General features: G+C 40.5%; 1 protein-coding gene across 7 annotated transcripts in view; it reads right to left on the bottom strand.

The window, feature by feature from the left end:
- Positions 1–17,002, bottom strand: part of NEK4 (NIMA related kinase 4) — a 51,269-nt gene extending 34,267 nt beyond the window's left edge. For 5 of the 7 annotated variants that reach the window (XM_040454862.1, XM_040454860.1, XM_040454861.1 and 2 more), the window contains exons 1-8: positions 16,712–17,002; positions 14,806–15,072; positions 13,678–13,875; positions 13,379–13,486; positions 11,439–11,593; positions 9,485–9,626; positions 6,742–7,119; positions 54–224 (exon numbers count right to left, since the gene is read on the bottom strand). In XM_040454862.1, the coding sequence (XP_040310796.1) occupies positions 54–224; positions 6,742–7,119; positions 9,485–9,626; positions 11,439–11,593; positions 13,379–13,486; positions 13,678–13,875; positions 14,806–15,072; positions 16,712–16,804 (1,512 nt within the window). In that variant the 5' untranslated portion in view covers positions 16,805–17,002. The remainder of the gene's footprint in view (positions 1–53; positions 225–6,741; positions 7,120–9,484; positions 9,627–11,438; positions 11,594–13,378; positions 13,487–13,677; positions 13,876–14,805; positions 15,073–16,711) is intronic. The other 2 variants (XM_040454864.1, XM_040454863.1) reach the window with 2 other exon arrangements.
- Between the last annotated feature and the right edge of the window lie 1,363 nt (positions 17,003–18,365).

The raw sequence follows: 18,365 nt of genomic DNA, 5'->3' as shown, positions 1-18,365 counted from the left end.
TGTTAGTCATTCTAAATAAAGTCTATTTCCCAAGCAACAGCACAGTGACTTACTTCAAAGAGATCTCCGCTGACCTGTGTCCTTTCCCCACTGTGTTCAGGGTGTTCTCTTTTCTTCTGTCGTCGTTGTCGAGAGAGGGAAGGCTCAGACCCAGAGCTGTGTGGCTGTAAACCTGGGTTGGTCCTGTCTGGTTTTTCTAGAACACATTCACCAGCAACTTGATCCTTAAGAATAATGAAATTAAACAAACAAAAAAGAAAACAGAATAATGAGATAGTCTTGAACTTCCAAGTGACCAAACTATTTTAAAATTATAAATGGAAATGAGGAGTGTCTTTATCAAAATGAATGCTCATTTGCAGTGTGGACAGGCAAAGACAAAATGCTGACATTGGTTATCCATATTTTGTGGCTTTTTTTCCTCTTTTCCCAAATAAAAGTAAGTAATTATTTTAATTACATTGCTCAGATTGTTATTAACCCAAACTACTGACGTTCGATTCATGTTTTAAAAAAATACTTCTTTTCATAACTTTTAATAGGATTTGTATTCGGAAAACTAGGAAACGTTTTAAATGAAATCCAATTTACGGGGTGCCTGGGTGGCGCAGTCGGTTAAGCGTCCGACTTCAGCCAGGTCACGATCTCACGGTCTGTGAGTTCGAGCCCTGCGTCAGGCTCTGGGCTGATGGCTCGGAGCCTGGAGCCTGTTTCCGATTCTGTGTCTCCCTCTCTCTCTGCCCCTTGCCCGTTCATGCTCTGTCTCTCTCTGTCCCAAAAATAAATAAACGTTGAAAAAAAAATTTTTTTTAAATGAAATCCAATTTAATATATACATACTTCCCAAGTAAATATCAGTTATTTGGATACACCCTAAAAAGCACCAAGAAAACAGCACTGGGTTTGGAGTCAAATGGAATCCTATCTGAGAAACTTAATACTCCTGAACCTCAGTTTCCTCCTCGATAAAGCGGTATAATGCCTCACACACACTGCCTGACTGAAGCAGGCTGGAGGAGATGGTGCATTCAAGTACTTAGGACTCTGTCTAGCACATACTAGATGCTCAAAAAACAGGAGCTATTCCTAGCAGTAGTGATGATAAGGTAAATTACCTTGTAAGTTATAAAGATCACAAAGGACTTAGTATTTTATTTGGATAGCTGGTTTTAGAAACAAATGCATACAAATTATTAAAACAAAATAGATTTTTACATTTCTTTTTTCTCCATTTTTTTTTTTAAGAGAGAGACAGGGAGAGTATGCACAAGCAGGGAAGAGAAGCAGAGAGAGAGAGAGAGAGAGAGAGAGAGAGAGAGAGAAGAGAGAATGAATCCTCAAATCCCCAGCAGGCTCCATGCTGAGTGTGGAGCCCAAAGCAGGGCTCAATCCCACAACCTTCGGATCATGACCCCAACCGAAATCAAGAATCAGATGCTCAACCAACTGAACCACCCAGGTGCCCTTTATGTTTACTTCTTAAACAATTTTTAACTATCAGAACATCTGACAGATGGACACTGGTAATTGAATCTCATTCAAGCAGCACATTTTTATCAAGAGCCCCTGTGTGGTACATTTTAGAAAGAAAAACAAAAAATGCAATGTTAATACAAGGTGAGATTGCTTTTTTAAAAAATTTTTTTATGTTTATGTATTTATTTTTTGAGAGACAGAGAGAGTATGTAAGCAGGGGAAGGCAGAGAGAGAGAGAGAGAGAGAGAGAGAATCCCAAGCAGGCTCCATGCTGTCAGCACAGAGCCCAACATGGGGCTTGAACTCACAAACCGTGAGATCATGACCTGAGCCAAAATCAAGAGGCAGACACTTAACCAAGTCCTGCCACCCAGGAGTCCCGCCCTGAGGTTGCTTTCTAAGAGTCATTATCATCTACCATTTAGGTTCTTTGCCAAACACAAACTAACAACTCCTGTAAGAAAATAATTTGTAAATTTATTATTTCGAGTCCATGTAACATTACACAAAAAATATAGCAAATGATGACATGTTTACAATATTATACAATAAGCTGGCTGAACAAGGAGACCCTGATAATAAATAGTGATAAAATTCTGGACAGTGAAATAAACTTTTCTCTGCTGATAAGCACAGGATGTTCAAATAAAGTTTATACAGATACAAGAATGACAGAACAAATGACTTAAGCAATTCATTTCTCAATGAAATCCAATTGGTCCTAAAAAACTTCTACCTTTATCAATAAAAACAGTAACAACAACAACAACAAAAAAGAGGAAATGCTAGACATGAAGTTCTATCAGAGAAACAAAAAACCCGTGTGATATATGTAAAAAAAAGATAGTGATCAGGAACAAGACAAAGATGTCCACCTTCACTGCTTCTACTCAATACCACACTGGAGGTTCTAGCCAGGGCAATTAGGCAAGAAAAAGAAACAAAGGCAACCACATCTGAAAAGAAGAAATAAAACCATCTCCATTTGCAGATAATATGATATTGTATTCAGAAAATCCTGCAGTTCATTATAAAAAAATTATTAAAGGGGGTCTGGGTGGCTCAGTCCGTTAAGCATCCAACTCTTGATTTTGGCTCAGGTCATAATCTCACGGTTTGTGAGATCAAGCCCAGTATCGGGCTCTGTGCTGGCGGCACAGAGCCTGCTTAGGATTCTCTCTCTCCCTCTCTCTCTGCCCCTCACCTGCTTGCACTCTCTCTCAAAATAAACATTAAAAAAATTATTAGAACCAATAGAGAATAGATGAGTTCAAGGTTGTAGGACATAGGGCCGATATGCAAAAATCAACTTGTATTTCTATACACAAGCAAAGAACACTATGAAGATAAAATTAAGACAACTCCATTTATAGTAGTATCAAAAGGAATAAAATATTTAAAAATGAATTTAATAAAAGAAGTGCAAGGCTTGAACACTAAACAGCAAAAAGTCTGTTAAAGACCTAAATAAATAGAAAGACATCTCATGTTAATGGACTGTAAGACTTAAATATTAAGATAGCAATACTCTGGAAATGATCTACAGATTCAATGCCTATTGAAATCTCAGCCCATTTTGCAGAAATTAACAAGCTGGTCTTAAAATGGAAATGCAAAGGACCCCAAATAGCCAAAACAATACTAAGAAATAATAAAGTTGGGGGTGACTGGGTGGCCCAGTCAGTTAAGTGACTGACTTCAGCTCAGGTCACGGTCTCATGGTTCATGAGTTTGAGCCCTGTATTGGGTTATCTGCTCTCAGCACATAGCCTGCTTTGGATCCTCTGTCTCCCTCTGTCTCTGTCCCTCCCCTGCATATGTGCACACGTGTGTGCATACTCTCTTTCCCGAAAATAAACATTTAAAAAAGAAAGTTGAAAGACTTCAACTTCTCTACAATAATTAAGACTGTGTTACTGACAGGGGGCAGACATACAGATCAACAGAACAGAACTAAGAGTCTAGAAATAATCCATTACATTTATAGTCTGTTGATTTTCAACAAGAATGCCCAGACAATTCAATGGAGAAAGAATAATCTTTTAATGAATGGTGCTAAGACAAGCTGATATTCATACGAAAGTATGAAGCTGGACCCCTTCTTCACACCATACACAAAAATTTAACTCAAATGGGTCACAGACTTAAATGTAAGAGCTAAAACTATACACTCTTAGAAGAAAACATAGGGATAGGTATCCATAACACCAAAAGCACAAGTGACAAAAGAAAAAATAGACAAAACCGGACTGCATCAAAATTACAAACTCTTGTGCTTCAAAGGATACCATTGAGAAAATGAAGAGAACTCACAGAAAGGGAAATAATATCTTCAAATCTTATAGCTGGTAAGGGACTGACATCTAGAATAAAGAACTCTTACAATTCAACAATAAAAAGATAAATAAACCAATTAAAAAGTGGGCAAAGGATCTGAAACAGTACTTCTCCAAAGTAGGTATACAGAAGGCCAATAAGCACATGAAAAGATGCTGAACACAGTCATTAGGGAGATGCAAATCAAAACCACTGTAAGATACCACTTCACACTCACTAAGATAAGCTAGGAAAAAAATAAAACAAAACAGAAAATAGCAAGTATTGGTGAGAATGTGGAGAAACTGCAACTCTTGTATATTGTCGGGAAGTAAAATGATGCAGTTGCTTTGGAAAACAGTTTTAGAGTTCCTCAAAAAGTTAAACATAGAATTAGCATACGTAAGACCCTGCAATTCCACTCTTAGATACATACCCAAGAGAACTGAAAACGTACGTCCACACAAAAACTTATGTGTAAGAATGTTCATAACAGAATCACCCATAGTAACCAAAAACTGAAAACAACCCAAATGTTCATCAACTGATGAATGAACAAATAAAACATGGTATATACATACAGTGAATTTATTTGGCAATTTAAAAAGGAATGAAATACTGGTATATGCTACAACATGAAGAAATCTTGAAAACATTATGCTAAGTAAAAGAAGCCAGACACAAAAGTCCCTAAATTTATGATCCTATTTCTAGGCCTACCTCATTTCATTATACTCCACTTAATTGCGCTTCACAGATACTGTATTTTTTACAAACGGAAAGTCTGCGGTAGCTCTGCAATGACCAAGTCTATCGGCACCATTCTTTCCAACAGCATTTTCTTGCTTTATGACTCTGTCACGTTTTGGTAATTCTCACAATATTTCAAATGTTAAATAGTATAATAGTTGTTATGGTGATCTGTGATCTGTGGTGTTACTATTGTAGTTGTTTTGGTGCACCACAAATTGTGCCCATAAAAGATGGAGAACTTAACTGATAAATGCGTGTGTTATGATTGCTCCACCTACTGGCCATTCCCCCACCTCTCTCCATCTTCTTGGGACTTCTAACTCCCTGAGACACAACAATATGAAAATTAGGCCAATTACTAACACTACGATGGCTTCTAAGTGTTCAAGGAAAAGGAAGGGTCAACCAATGTATCAAAAACTTCACTGCTGTCTTATTTAAAGAAATTGCCACAGTCACCCTAACCCTTCAGCACCTACGGCATTGGTCAGCACTCATCAACATTGAGGTAGGACCCTCCACCAGCAAAAAGATTACGATTTCCTGAAAGCTCAGATGATGGTTAGACTATAATGTAAACATAACTCTTACATGCACCAGGAAACCAAAAATTTCATGTGACACCAGTACTGCAATGTTCGCTTTATTGCAATGATCTGTAATTGAACCCGCAATATCTCTGAAGTATGCCTGTACATGAAATGCTCAGAATAAGCAAATCCATACAAATAATGGTTGCACGGGCTAGAGAGTGACTATTAGTGGGTATAGGGTTTATTTTTGAGGCTATAAAAATGTTCTGGGGCAGCTGGGTGGCTCAGTCCATTAAGCCTCTGACTCTTGATTTCAGCTCAGGTCACAATCTCATGGTGGTGGGATTAAGCCCCTAGTTGGGCTCCATGCTGAGTGTGGGGCCTGCTTGGGACTCTCTCTCTCCCTCTGCCCCTCCTCCCCTGCTCCTGCTTGCATGCATGCTCTCGGTCTCTCAAAAAAGAAAATAAACATTACAAAAAATGTTTGGGAATAAGACAGTATGATTGTATAACTCTATAAACAGACTAAAAATCATTGAATTAGTACTGTGAAATTAGAAAAAAATGAAAGAAGTATACCTGAATATAATTTGAGAGCCAAGCAGAACACATAATTTTATCTACAAAGTACTAAGAATCCCAGTGTCCAAACAAAGAAAGCTTAAGACTTCTGTCTAATGACTTTAAGTGACAAAAGCATTACACGTGGGCTTTTCCACAAAAATAAAATTTTATTAGAAACATTTGAATATAAATGTATAAAATAGTTTTATATATCTATATAAAAATGATATCAAATATATTTAGCATATTATAAAAACAGTTAATATACAACTTAAATATATTTTTAGAATATTTTACATATAAAAACGTAAAGTTCACCAAATGTTCTGGCTTTCTCTCTAATCCTCAGCTATTGCCATGCTTCATTTAACTCGGGCTTCTTTCCAAATTCAAGTAAAAGTTAACCTTTAAATTTACTCAGAACAGTCTCTTAGTATCAAAATCCTTTTGCTCATTTGCTTTTCTCCTTCTTTTCTTTCCCCTTTGGTTCCAATACATGTATATATTTTTTTATTCTTAAGAAATGAGATCAATCACTAACTTTTCAAGAGCAAGAAGAAATGTGATGTTACCTACTTGTTGGAACTACCCATCCATGTGGAGGCCTACGGAAGAGTGACAAAAAAATGGGACAAAACATACAAGTACCCTGCTTCCACCAAATACCCTATGCCAGGGCACAGAAGGGATCTAAGAAGCCCTGGGTCCTATCCTTTAGTTTGTGTAATGTTTATTTAAAAAGAAATTTTTTTTAATGTTTATTTATTTTTGAAGGAGAGAGAGACAGAGAGTGAGCAGGGGAGGGGCAGAGAGAGAGGGAGACACAGAATCCAGAGCAGGCTCCAGGCTCTGAGCTGTCAGCATAGAGCCCAAAATGGGGCTCAAACTCACGAGCCACAAGATCATGACCTGAGCCAAAGTCAGATCTTAACCGACTGAGCCACCCAAGCACCCCAGTTTGTGGAATGTTTACTGGTACACAGAGTAACTAACTTTCCCAAAACACCAACTGGAACAGGACAAACAACACGAGCCACACCTTCATAACTGCACTTTCCAGTCATCTCTCTGAAACCAACACTTCATGCATATCACTCACCTGGTCTTTTGGCTTTTGGTCTGTGTTTAGGGGTTGCAGAGGATTCAGTCGGTCATTCCTTCCCCCAGCGACATCACCAGAGGACCATGTGGGAATCAGGTTTCTGGGGTGAGTGCTGGGCTTCGTGCCATCCTGCAGCTTCTCCTTCACTTGAGAAATACCACATTTACCTTCTAGCTCATTCTCCCGAACTAAGCCATCTTTCAGTGAGTCCCTCCTTTCTGAAGGTAGGATGTCAATATTCACTCTACTGATCGTGGCTAGTGATTCTGCAGTATTGCTCACGTCCAGCTTGGAGGTGTGGACTTTCAGACTTGCTGGTGACTTCAAGGGGCCAGTGACCATGGGTTTCTCCTGGGACAAATATTTGTCTTCACCCTGAGTGAAAATAGGCTTCTCATTTATTACAGCACTCCTCACACCCCATAAAATTAACTCAAAAGGAATGGCAGGTTCCTCAGAAGTTAAACATAGAATCATCACACAACCTGGGAATCTCACTCCTAGGTAAATATCTCGAAGAACTGAAAAGTAAGACTCAAACAGGTTATTTGCTCACCAGTGTTTAGAGCAGCGTTATTCACACTGGCCTAAAAGTGGAAACAACCTCAATGTCCATTAGCAGATGAATAAACAAAATATAATATACACATACAATGGAATATTATAAAGCTTTCATTAAAAGGAGTGAAGTACTGACACATGCTATGACATGGGTGAACCTTGAAAACATGCTGAATGAAATAAGCAAGACACAAAAGGACAAATATTGTATGATTAACTTATCTAGAACAGGTAAACTCCTAGAGACGGAAAGTAGATTAGAGGTTACCAGGGCTTGGGAACGGGAGGAATGGGAGACTATTGCTTAATGAGCACAGAGTTTGCTTGGAGCAATGAAAGGGTTTTGGAAGATAGTGGTGATGGTTGCACAACATTGTGAGTGTAGTTAAGGCCACTAAATTGTATGCTTAAAAATGGTTCAAAATGGGGCGCCTGGGTGGCGCAGTCGGTTAAGCGTCTGACTTCAGCCAGGTCACGATCTCGCGGTCCGTGAGTTCGAGCCCCACATCAGGCTCTGGGCTGATGGCTCAGAGCCTGGAGCCTGTTTCCGATTCTGTGTCTCCCTCTCTCTCTGCTCCTCCCCCGTTCATGCTCTGCCTCTCTCTGTCCCAAAAATAAATAAACGTTGAAAAAAAAAATTTTATAAAAAAAAAAAAAAAGGTTCAAAATGTCAAATTCTATGTCATAGATATTTCACAATAAAAGAAAATTTTAAAATTTAAAAATGAATCAGCAACCTAGATACAAGAGCTAAAATTATAAAACTCCTAGAAAAAAACATAGCCATATGTCATCATGAACTTGGATTTGGCACAGGATTCTTAGGACACCAAAAGTACAAGCAACATAAGAAAAAAAAAAAAAGATAAATTAGCTTTCATCAACATTAAAAACTTTTGTGTATAACTGGACATTATCAAGAAAGTAAAAAGCCAGGGCACCTGGGTGGCTCAGTCTGTTAAGCATCTGACTCTGGATTTTGGCTCAGGTCATGATCTCACAGTTTGTGAGTTCGAGCTCCATGTCTGGCTCTACACTGCCAGTGTGGAGCCTGCTTGGAATTCTCCCCTCCCCTCCCCTCCCCTCCCCTCCCCTCCCTTCTCTCTCTCCCCCCTCTCTGCCCCTCCCCTGCTCATGTTCACTCTATCTCTCTTTCAAAACAAATAAATAAACTTAAAAAAAAAAAAAAAGTAAAAAAGCCAAACTATATAGCATGGGAAGAAATATTTGTAAATCATATCTCTGATAAGGAGCTAGTGTCCAGAAAATAGAAAGAACTCTTAGACCTCAACAACAAAACTACAAAAAACTCAATTAAAAAACGGGCAAAGGGCTTAACAGACATTTCTTGAGGGAAGAAATACAAATGGTCAAGAAGCTTATGGGAAGGGACTCTATGTCATTGGTCATCAGGGAAATGCAAACCCAGACTACACTCAGCATTTCACATCCACTAGGATGGCTAGGATGAGAAAAGTAGAAAGTCACAGGAGCTGCTGAGGTTGTGGAGAAACCAGAACTCTTGTGGACTGCTGGTAGGAAAGTAAAATGGTGCAACCACTTTGGAGAACGGCATTGTGGTACCTCAGAAAGTAAACACAGAATTACCACATGACCCAGCAATTTCATTCCTACGTATATACGCAAAAGAACTGAGAACAGAGACTCAAAGACTTGTACCCAAATGTTCATACCAATAGCCAAAAGGTGGAAACAATTCAATACCCACCAGTGAATGACTGGATAAGCAAACTGTGGTGCACACATATAACGAAGTATCACTCAGACATAAAAACTGATGAAGTGCTGACACATGCTACCTCAAAAACATCATGCTGAGTGAAAGAAGCCAGACGCGAAAAGTCACTTATTATATGGTTCCATTTATATGAAATACTTGGAGTAGGCAAATCCATAGAGACAGAAAACACATTGGTGGTTTCCAGGGACTGGATGGAACAGGGAATGAGGATGATTACTTAATGGTCTGGGGTTTCCTTCTGGGGTGATATGAAATGTTTTGGAACTAGATAGATATGGGGGTTGCACAACATTGTGAATGTACTAAATGCAATTAATGGCTTACTTTAAAATGGTTAACTTGATGTTATGTAACTTGCTTTGAATACCTACTATTTTAATAGTTGCTAAAATACATACCCTTTAAAACGAAACATACCATTACATATGTCTTGGAGCCCTCAGAAGAGTGAGGCTGGAGGGGAAAGACTTTATGATTTGATTCAGCCTTTCCAGAAACCACTGCAGCAACAGGTTTCGATTTAGAGTCACCATTTTTAATATTATTTTTGGAGGTCTTTCTTTACGAGGAAGAAAAGAAAAAAATTATCATCAGTATAGTGAAAATTAAAGGTTTTTACATATATGGAGAAATGTGTGTATGTATTATAAGAACCATAGAACTACTCCATTTAGAGAGAATAGTCTTCCAAAAACCAGGCAGCAGCATTCTGCAAAACACCTGACCGGTACTTTTGTTTTTAGTGTTTATTTATTTATTTTGAGAGACAGAGAGAGAGAGAGAGAGAGAGAGAGAAAGAGAGAGAGACTGTGAGCAGGGGAGGGGCAGAGAGAGAGAGAGAGAGAGAGAGAGAGAGAGAGAATCCTAAGCAAGCTCCATGCTGCCAGCATACAGCCTGATGCAGGGGCTCAATCTCATGAAACATGAGGTCATGACCTGAGCCAAAATCCAGAGTTGGATGCTTAACCAGACTGAGCCACCCAGGCACCCCTGACCAGTACTCTTCAAAAACAATCAAGGTCATGAAAAACAAAGAAAGTGAGAAACTGTCACAGACACAAGGTGACTAAGGAGACAGGAGGACTAAATGTAGTATGATATCCTGGATTGGATCCTGGCAGAAAAAGGACATTAGTAGAAAAACTAGCGAAAGCCAAATAAAGTCTGGAGTTCAGTCAACAGTAAGGCACTGATGCCATTTATGGTATGTCAATGTTTACAACAGGAGAAACTGGGTGACGGGTATACATACACTCTCTGTGCTCTCTCTGCAACTTGTCTGTAAATACAAGACTATTCCAAAATAAAAAATCTATGAGAAATTACCTTATGTACAGAAGAACCGGCATAATTTTCAAGTTTCATATGTTTGTGATTAAATCACAACTGCTTTGCCAAGTTTCAGAGTATGCTCAGCCTGGACTTGCAGAATAAAAGTGTAGAGGATTAATATCCCCAACTCTTTTAGTGTGACATTTCTACAACTGAGCTAACTAATAACCCTTTGGAGAATTCAATGGGAGGGTGAGACCAGTGCTGTGGAAGGCCAAAGGTCTGTTTGATGCCAAATTATAGACAATGTAAATAAAAAGATGGTCTTTCTTTATCCCCTGGGGCCTCTCTAGTATTGCTCTCAAATCTAACATGTCACAAGACACAGATCACGAAGCTCTTGTCCAGCCCTCTTAGATCCTGAAACAGCTGTTTAGTGAAGGTAACACCTGCCAAAGAAATTTTTCTCTTGAGACATTTATATGAGTGAAGAGGGAAACTTACAAAAGCTCTCAAATTTGAGCGCTCATTCTTAAACATGACTATTATCTTACATGGCACATAACGTAAGAGGCTTCTTAGACAATCTCACTTTCATATGGTTTCTAAAATATATATTCTTTTGAAAGAATTGTAATTGATAGGTCTTGGAATCCTCTGAGGAATTTAAAGTCATTCTCTAAATGGTTCCTTATATTTCTGATTTTAGCAATTAAGTAAACCTCAACACATGCCATAATCACACAATTTTCCTTCATGTTTAAAAACAAAAAATCACCGGGGCACCTGGGTGGCTCAGCCCATGAAGCATCTGACTCTTGATTTCGGCTCAGGTCATGATCTCGAGGTTCGTGAGTTCAAGCCCCTTGTCGGGCTCTCTGCTGACAGTACAGATTCTCTCTCCCCCTCTCTCTCTGCCCTCACCGGCTCGTTCACATGCACTCTCTCACTCTCACTCTCTCAAAATAAATAAATAAACTTAAGAAAATAATAAACAAAAATTTAAAAATCACCATAAATTCTAACATACGAAAATTATACAAGCTACCTTCTTTTACTCCGTCTATCTAGCCACCTATTTGCAAGGGAAGTATCTTACGCCTTTGTGGCCTCCAAAAACAAAGAGATTTGGCGCTTTATGTAAGGCTGCCTCAGGATGCTCCTCACAGAGGGTCTTTCTTCAGGCCTTTTGCTCAGCATTGTTCTTATTAGTTCTGCTAGTTCTGGACTATAGTCTTTCGGCATCGGCGGCAGCTACAAAGAGAAATGATATCACAATTACTACTACGATCTTGTGAAGCAAAGTCTGAAAGAAAAGGTAGAGGTTTCCCAATATTATTGGAAATAATTACCCACAGGAGCATCCGACTTCAGCTCAAGTCACGAACTCACGGTTTGTGAGTTCGAGTGCCACATACAGCTCTCTGCTGTCAGCGCAGAGCCACTTTGGATTCTCTGTCCCCACTTTCTCTCTGCCCCTCCCCTACTCATTCATTTTTTTTCTCTCTCTCTCTCTCTCAAAACTAAACATTAAAAATAAATAAATAAAAATAAAAGTACCTGTGTGTATATGTGCACGCCTAATAAAGACATGTATGTTTTCATATAGACAGGAAAATGCTAGAAAGGCTGCACACAAAAGTGTTAGTAATGGTTATCTCCGGAGGATAGATGAGAATCGAAGGAGAGGGGAATTTACTCCTCCTCTCTTGTCTGATTCTTTTTTTTTTTTTTTTTTCCTTGTCTGATTCTTTAAGTAGTGGAATTATGGGCAAATTTTACTTTGTGTGTTTTCAATATTTAAAATTATTTATTATTATTAATAACATATTATTATTCAATAAGTATTCAATATTTAAAATTAATTATTAATTAAAATTAATTATTCAATATTTAAAATATTTAAAATTGAGTCTTGGCATAATATTAACATCAGTGAGTGGGTTATAGCTTTAAAACTTAAGGGTGTGTGGGGCGCCTGGGTGGCGCAGTCGGTTAAGCGTCCGACTTCAGCCAGGTCACGATCTCGCGGTCCGTGAGTTCGAGCCCCGCGTCAGGCTCTGGGCTGATGGCTCGGAGCCTGGAGCCTGTTTCCGATTCTGTGTCTCCCTCTCTCTCTGCCCCTCCCCCGTTCATGCTCTGTCTCTCTCTGTCCCAAAAATAAATAAAAGTTGGAAAAAAAACAAAACAAAACAAAAAAAACCTTAAGGGTGTGTACAGATGCCTCACACTAGAGAGGACAACCAGACTTACGGAACTAACATAGAAAGTTGGCCACTCTGGTGTCTATGTTACACACATTGCTTTCTGCAGTTCTTAACTGCTTACTTGTGATTGCGATAATCATCAAAGGAGCAACATGTTCAATGAGTAGACTCACTTTATTTTTATTTATTATTATTTTACATTGTTGCAAAGTGTCCTCCAATCACCAGCTACTGAGCAAGCTGGGAATAGAATGGGTACTTCTTGCCCAGAGTAGACTCATTTTAGGTGGGACTCATTTAACCCAAACTACTTATAAGATGCTACCAATATTCCCTCAGGGCACCTGCACATTCTGTGGTTACAAGGTAGAGGTTTTCAAAAAGCCAACTCTTCAGAATGATTAAGCCACCTTCACAAATTAATATTAAAAAATATTAATCCCCTCTGTTTCTTTTTTTTAAATATATATATTTTAGAGAGAGAGAGAGAGACAAAGTGTGAGTGGGGAAGGGGCAGAGAGAGAGGGCAACACAGAAGCCAAAGCAGGCTCCAGGCCCTGATCTGTCAGCACAGAGCCCAATGTGGGGCTTGAACCCATGAGCCATACGATCATGACCTGAGTCGAAGTCGGACACTCAACTGACTGAGCCACCCAGGCGCCCCTAATCCTGTCTGTTTCTAGTTCAACCTTCCCCATAGAAGGGACCTACCATTCTTACCTATCCAACTGATATCAATGATTACTCATTTTTGCCAATAGCTACTTACAAAGGTGCATTAAAGTAACTTTGCTCCAAATATTAAAACAATTAGTTCCAGAATATTCTTTACCTTTCCTTCAATAATCCGATAAACTAAAGAATTCATGTCTTTTGCATTGAAAGCATGCTTCAGGGTGGCCATTTCATAAACACAGCATCCCAGAGCCCAAACATCAGACTAGAAAAGAAAAACAGTAAACAGTTAAATGTCGGAATGCCTTACTTATATTTTACCTCTTAAAAAACCAAAAACAAAACCAGACATTTTCCTTGAGCCAATTCACAGATAATTCTTCTATCTGATGGGTTCTGAAGTTACGAATACTGTCCTAGAGACAAGGTGAACTGGCATATGCAGCCCAATCCTACCTTATAGTTGTAGGGTTTGTTCGAAAACAGTTCAGGGCTCATGTAATAAGGTGTGCCGATAAGAGTGCTGGCCATGTCACAGTGGTTCTCTAACACCCGGGCAATTCCCAAATCACCCACTTTGATGATGTTTGTTCTTGTCAGGAAGACATTTTGAGTTTTCAGATCTCGGTGAAGGATGTGTTTTTCATGTAAATACTGAGGACAGAAATAAAACTTCATTAATTAATATACTGACCTACTTACTTATTCCTGTCTTCTTACATACCAGCAACAATTGCATGAGTTAAATAATCTCAGTTATCTACATAACAAAACACTATTGTTTTACAAAATCTCTAAACAAAAAGTCTGATTCACAACTTTCCAAAGCAAGGAATTAAGTTCCATGCATAGTGTGCCCAATAATCTTCAAAATTGTTCCCGGTGCCTTGACAATGTTACCATTTAGCATTAAATGGTTCCAGTTAAAATACACTTACAAATTCCCACTGAACATAGAAAGACAACTTGTACAGAGTCAGATACACATTCCCTCACACTCATGAAATCTTCAGCTTAATAACATTTTCAAATATAACAAGATAACTCTTATTTAGAGAGAGTACCTTAGAATTTAAACAAGGTCAATCATTTCTGGACAAGTCTGCTCAGCTCCAGAGTAGTATTTCATAAACAGTCTCACTTTTGACTATGCGTATATTCAAACACAAACATATCTTGCATTTCTACTCACTCTGCCACAGCAGGGTTAAAGCCCAAATCCCCACAGTTTCGGCATATAAATTAACCCAACCACCTTGCGGTATGACATAGCTGACCAGCTGGTAACAGAAACGGTCATTCTTTGCTCTTTGTCAACTCGGGGCCCTTAAAATTGATTTTGCTATAAATATTAAGTGAATAGAGAACTGGCATCCCCCGCAAACCGAAATCCATGTCTACCTCAACATAGACATCATTTATTCAGAAACACTCGAATGCTATGGCGAGAGGGACTGGGTCCACCTCATAAATGGATTTTTTTTTTTAATACATTTTTTTTTTTCATGAAGCATTTTCCTAAAATCCACCTGCCCTCCGCCTGTCACCTTGGAGCAAATGGAATGCTGGGAGTCTGGATAGTACCTGCAGAGCCATGGCGATCTGAACAAACCACTCCACCACCTGACTCTCAGGCAGAAGCCGCCCCTTCTGTTCTTTGAGCTTTCGGTACAGATCACCTCCTTCGCAGAAGCCCATGACGATGTACAGCAGACCGTCCCCTCCCTCCCATGACTCCTTGTAGGTGACGATGTTAGGGTGCTTCAACTGAGACAGGAGCTGAGCTTCCTGTTCAGCAGCGCGCCGCTCTCGGCTAGAGGCGTTTCGGAGGTTCAGCTTTTTGATGACATACTACAGAGAAAACATATGATTTTACAGTGTGCATATAAGCATACAGTTTTATAGGTTTAAGAGTATTTAAGGGTTCTCCTGAATGTCCTCAAAACGAACCTCCCGGAGCCTATCAGATAACCTATTCATTTTGTTATTCACAAAGCGCACAATTGGGAAAAAGATTTGCTATCACTTACTAATACTTTCAACAGGTTGGACTTATAGCAGACTGGAGGGTCACAAAAAATTTATACTTCCCATCTGCATTTTATAATTTCATTAATGGATAAAAGAGGAATCCATGTGAACATACAACTGGATCAATCGTAAAATCCGTGATAGAGATTCCTTAACCTCTAAGTTTCCCCTACAAAAGTATATGATATATGGCTTGAAAATACAGCTGCAGACAGAATGGGTCCACAGATTGCATTAGATAATCAAAGGGATCCATGGCCTAATAAGGTTAAAAATCACTGATTCTCAACATTAAAAATTATTCCCATCAAAAAAAAAAAATCAGGATCCTCTGACACCTAATACATTGCCCTTGACCAATTCATTATTCAACAAACACATATATAAATGTGCTTTGTAAAACATAAACTGCTGCTCACATGTGAGGGGCTGTTATTACAACCAATACCCCATTCTCCACTCAAAAAAAAAATCCAATGACCTCCCCCACCTCCCCGATTTCTGAACAAATCTCTTATGCCTGAACTTGTGTTCCAGGCAGAGCTACCAGCACCTGACACCAGGCAGAATAGTCTAGAGGGCCTTATACTTGAAGGGACATCTCCTTTCAGCTTGCCTGGGGCACTGTCCCTATCCTGGTGTCATTATTAATAGCACCTCCCTTTAGTTTCAGAACTGTCCCAGTTCGTATGATACATTATATGGTCACCCTACTTATAAACCACTTTAAAGAACTGGCTCATTATCCTGAGGGTCAGGGGATAAAGTGCTTTAAAGAAAGGAGTGGCAACATTAGTGTTAAGTTTTAGAAGGATCACGGAGATGGCAATGAAAATGATGGGTTCAAGAGTAAGCCATGTGTCAGGGAGGACCAGTGGAGGCCATGGCCACAACTCAGCTAAAGATAATGATGTCCTGGAATGGGGGAGGTGGGGGGTACCACTGGATAGAGAACAGGCCTGCTGGCTTAGTGGGCAGGTGAATGGTGGCGGTGGTGTGTGTCAAGAATGACTTCCGGGTATGGCCAGCTTGGGCAACTGGATGGCAAGTGGTACTACTCACTAAAATGGGGACCGTGAAAGGTTTGGCGGGAAGGTGATGAACTGAGTTTTAAGCGAGTCCAGTAGTCTCCAGGTCAGATGTATGGGGCCCTTCGTCCAAAGAGTAATCCTTGCCAGGCGCTGTATGAGATTCTAGGAATGAATGATCTCACGGAATTGTCAGAGTGGAGAGGGTGTGTAGATCAAGCACAACAATTAACACTATAAAGAACTACAAGCAGTTTGGGGCGCATATGACAGTACGGCCTGGCCTACTCTTGGTGGTATGGGGAGGTTTCGCTGAAGAAGGGACATCAGAAGTGAGTCTCCTTTAGACCTCTCCGCGCCTAGCCTTTGAACAGCGGCCTCGGCATACCGCTGCCTGCCCTCCACCCCTGCCGGGCCCCAACCCCGCCGACCTGCCTGCCGTCCCGCCGGTGCCTCACGAGCGTCACCTCCCCGTAGCTGCCCCTGCCCACGACCCGCAGGTAGCAGTAGGCGGCCAGGGGCATGTTCCCGGCGCCGGCCCAAAGCTGGGATGCGGCGGCAGCGGCGGCCAGGGTAGCGGGCCGCGGCGGGAGACCCCGCTCATGCCCGAGAAGCCGCGGTACTGGAGGCTGCGGAGACGGCCGGGCCCCGATGCGAGTACGGAGGCCGGGCCCACAGCGACGCCGCTGCCATAGCGATCCCAGCCAACGCAGCAGCGCGCACGCTCCGGCGGCCCGGAAACATCCACCACAGAGCCGAAGCGCCAGGCAGCCAGAGCGGTTCCGCTATCCGGGAGGACCGCCATAGAGCCCAGGCTCAGGACGGCCAGAGCGACTCCTCTGGTCCTTGCGCGCGGACCTTGTGCTTCGGTTCCACCGCCGGGAACTTCCGGGTGCGAGCAACAATAAAAGCGGGGAAGTTTCCACCTACGTGATCTAAGTGCTTTGAAAGTATTGGTCCTTCTTTCTACAAATAATTTATCGACCGCCTACCGTGTGCCAGGCCGACAAAGTCTCTGTCCTCCTGAGATTCCCATTCTAATCGAGGATGACAGACTAGATTCTACAACTAACATTTGTTACGTTTGCTTTATCACACAATGGTTCAGGTATGCATCTAGCAATACATCTTATTTTTGTGCATTTCAAAAGAAATTGAGGAGACCAGTACATTTCCCCCTAAACACTTAAGCTTGTGCATTAAGAAATGCAAAGAACTCTCATAACCATCCAAGCCACTGCACTGTGATTTGGTCAAATTCTGGCATGGTTTTTAACAGCTTGAGGTAGTGTCTGTAGGAGGACCCTCCTTAAAAGGCCCGTGTGTGAAAGTTCAAAGCTGCCAAAAGAATTTGTCGTTTGACACAGCGGACACCTCCCTTCCCTTTCCTAGAGCATTTACCTAAAAAAGTTTACAATTGTGAATCTTTCCTATGTCCCTGTTAGATAGATACATGGGTATCTCCTGCAACCAAGAGCACCTTTCTCAAGGACCTATACTCCACCCCTTTGAAGTGTAAGGTTTGCCTACATCCAAGAACCAGTTTTTGCCCAGTTGGAGGCAATATCGCCCCTGTTGAGAATGGGTAATGTTAACAGAAATTCAACCCAGCAAATTTGAAGATCGAATTGACTCTATTAAGCAATTCGTGAATCAGGCAGCATCCTAATATGGCAAGTAGAGAGATGCTCTAAGGAGTTGCTCAAAAGGGAAGGTTTTTACTCGAACTAAGGCAGGGCAAGGAAGTTATCTGAAAGAAAGGATTGTTTCAGGTCAGGACATAATTTTTTGTGAGGAAGGGAGTGGTGGGGTTTTTAATTATACAGATTATCTCACTTAGTGCTGATCAGGAAATTTCAGATTGACTGATAGAAGGTCACAATCTTGGGTTTGGTTGAAACTGTAATTAATTCTTGGTTTGCTCTTGGGGGCAGTGGAGGGAGCAAATGACTCCATCTGGGGCTTGTTGTCTCTTTTTTAATAATACTATTACCCCCAGAAAGTTAATTTATTATTTTCCCCAGTTAATCCCCCACTTCCCCATTAGAGCCAAGTACATTAGCTCCTTTAATCCTTATATCAACA

The sequence above is a fragment of the Herpailurus yagouaroundi genome, unplaced genomic scaffold (genome assembly GCF_014898765.1).
Source record: "Herpailurus yagouaroundi ecotype Mexico unplaced genomic scaffold, PumYag 213, whole genome shotgun sequence".
Lineage (NCBI taxonomy): Eukaryota > Metazoa > Chordata > Mammalia > Carnivora > Felidae > Herpailurus > Herpailurus yagouaroundi.
The sequence above is the reverse complement of the archived record's forward strand: the minus strand, read 5'-3'. Positions and strand labels throughout refer to the sequence as shown.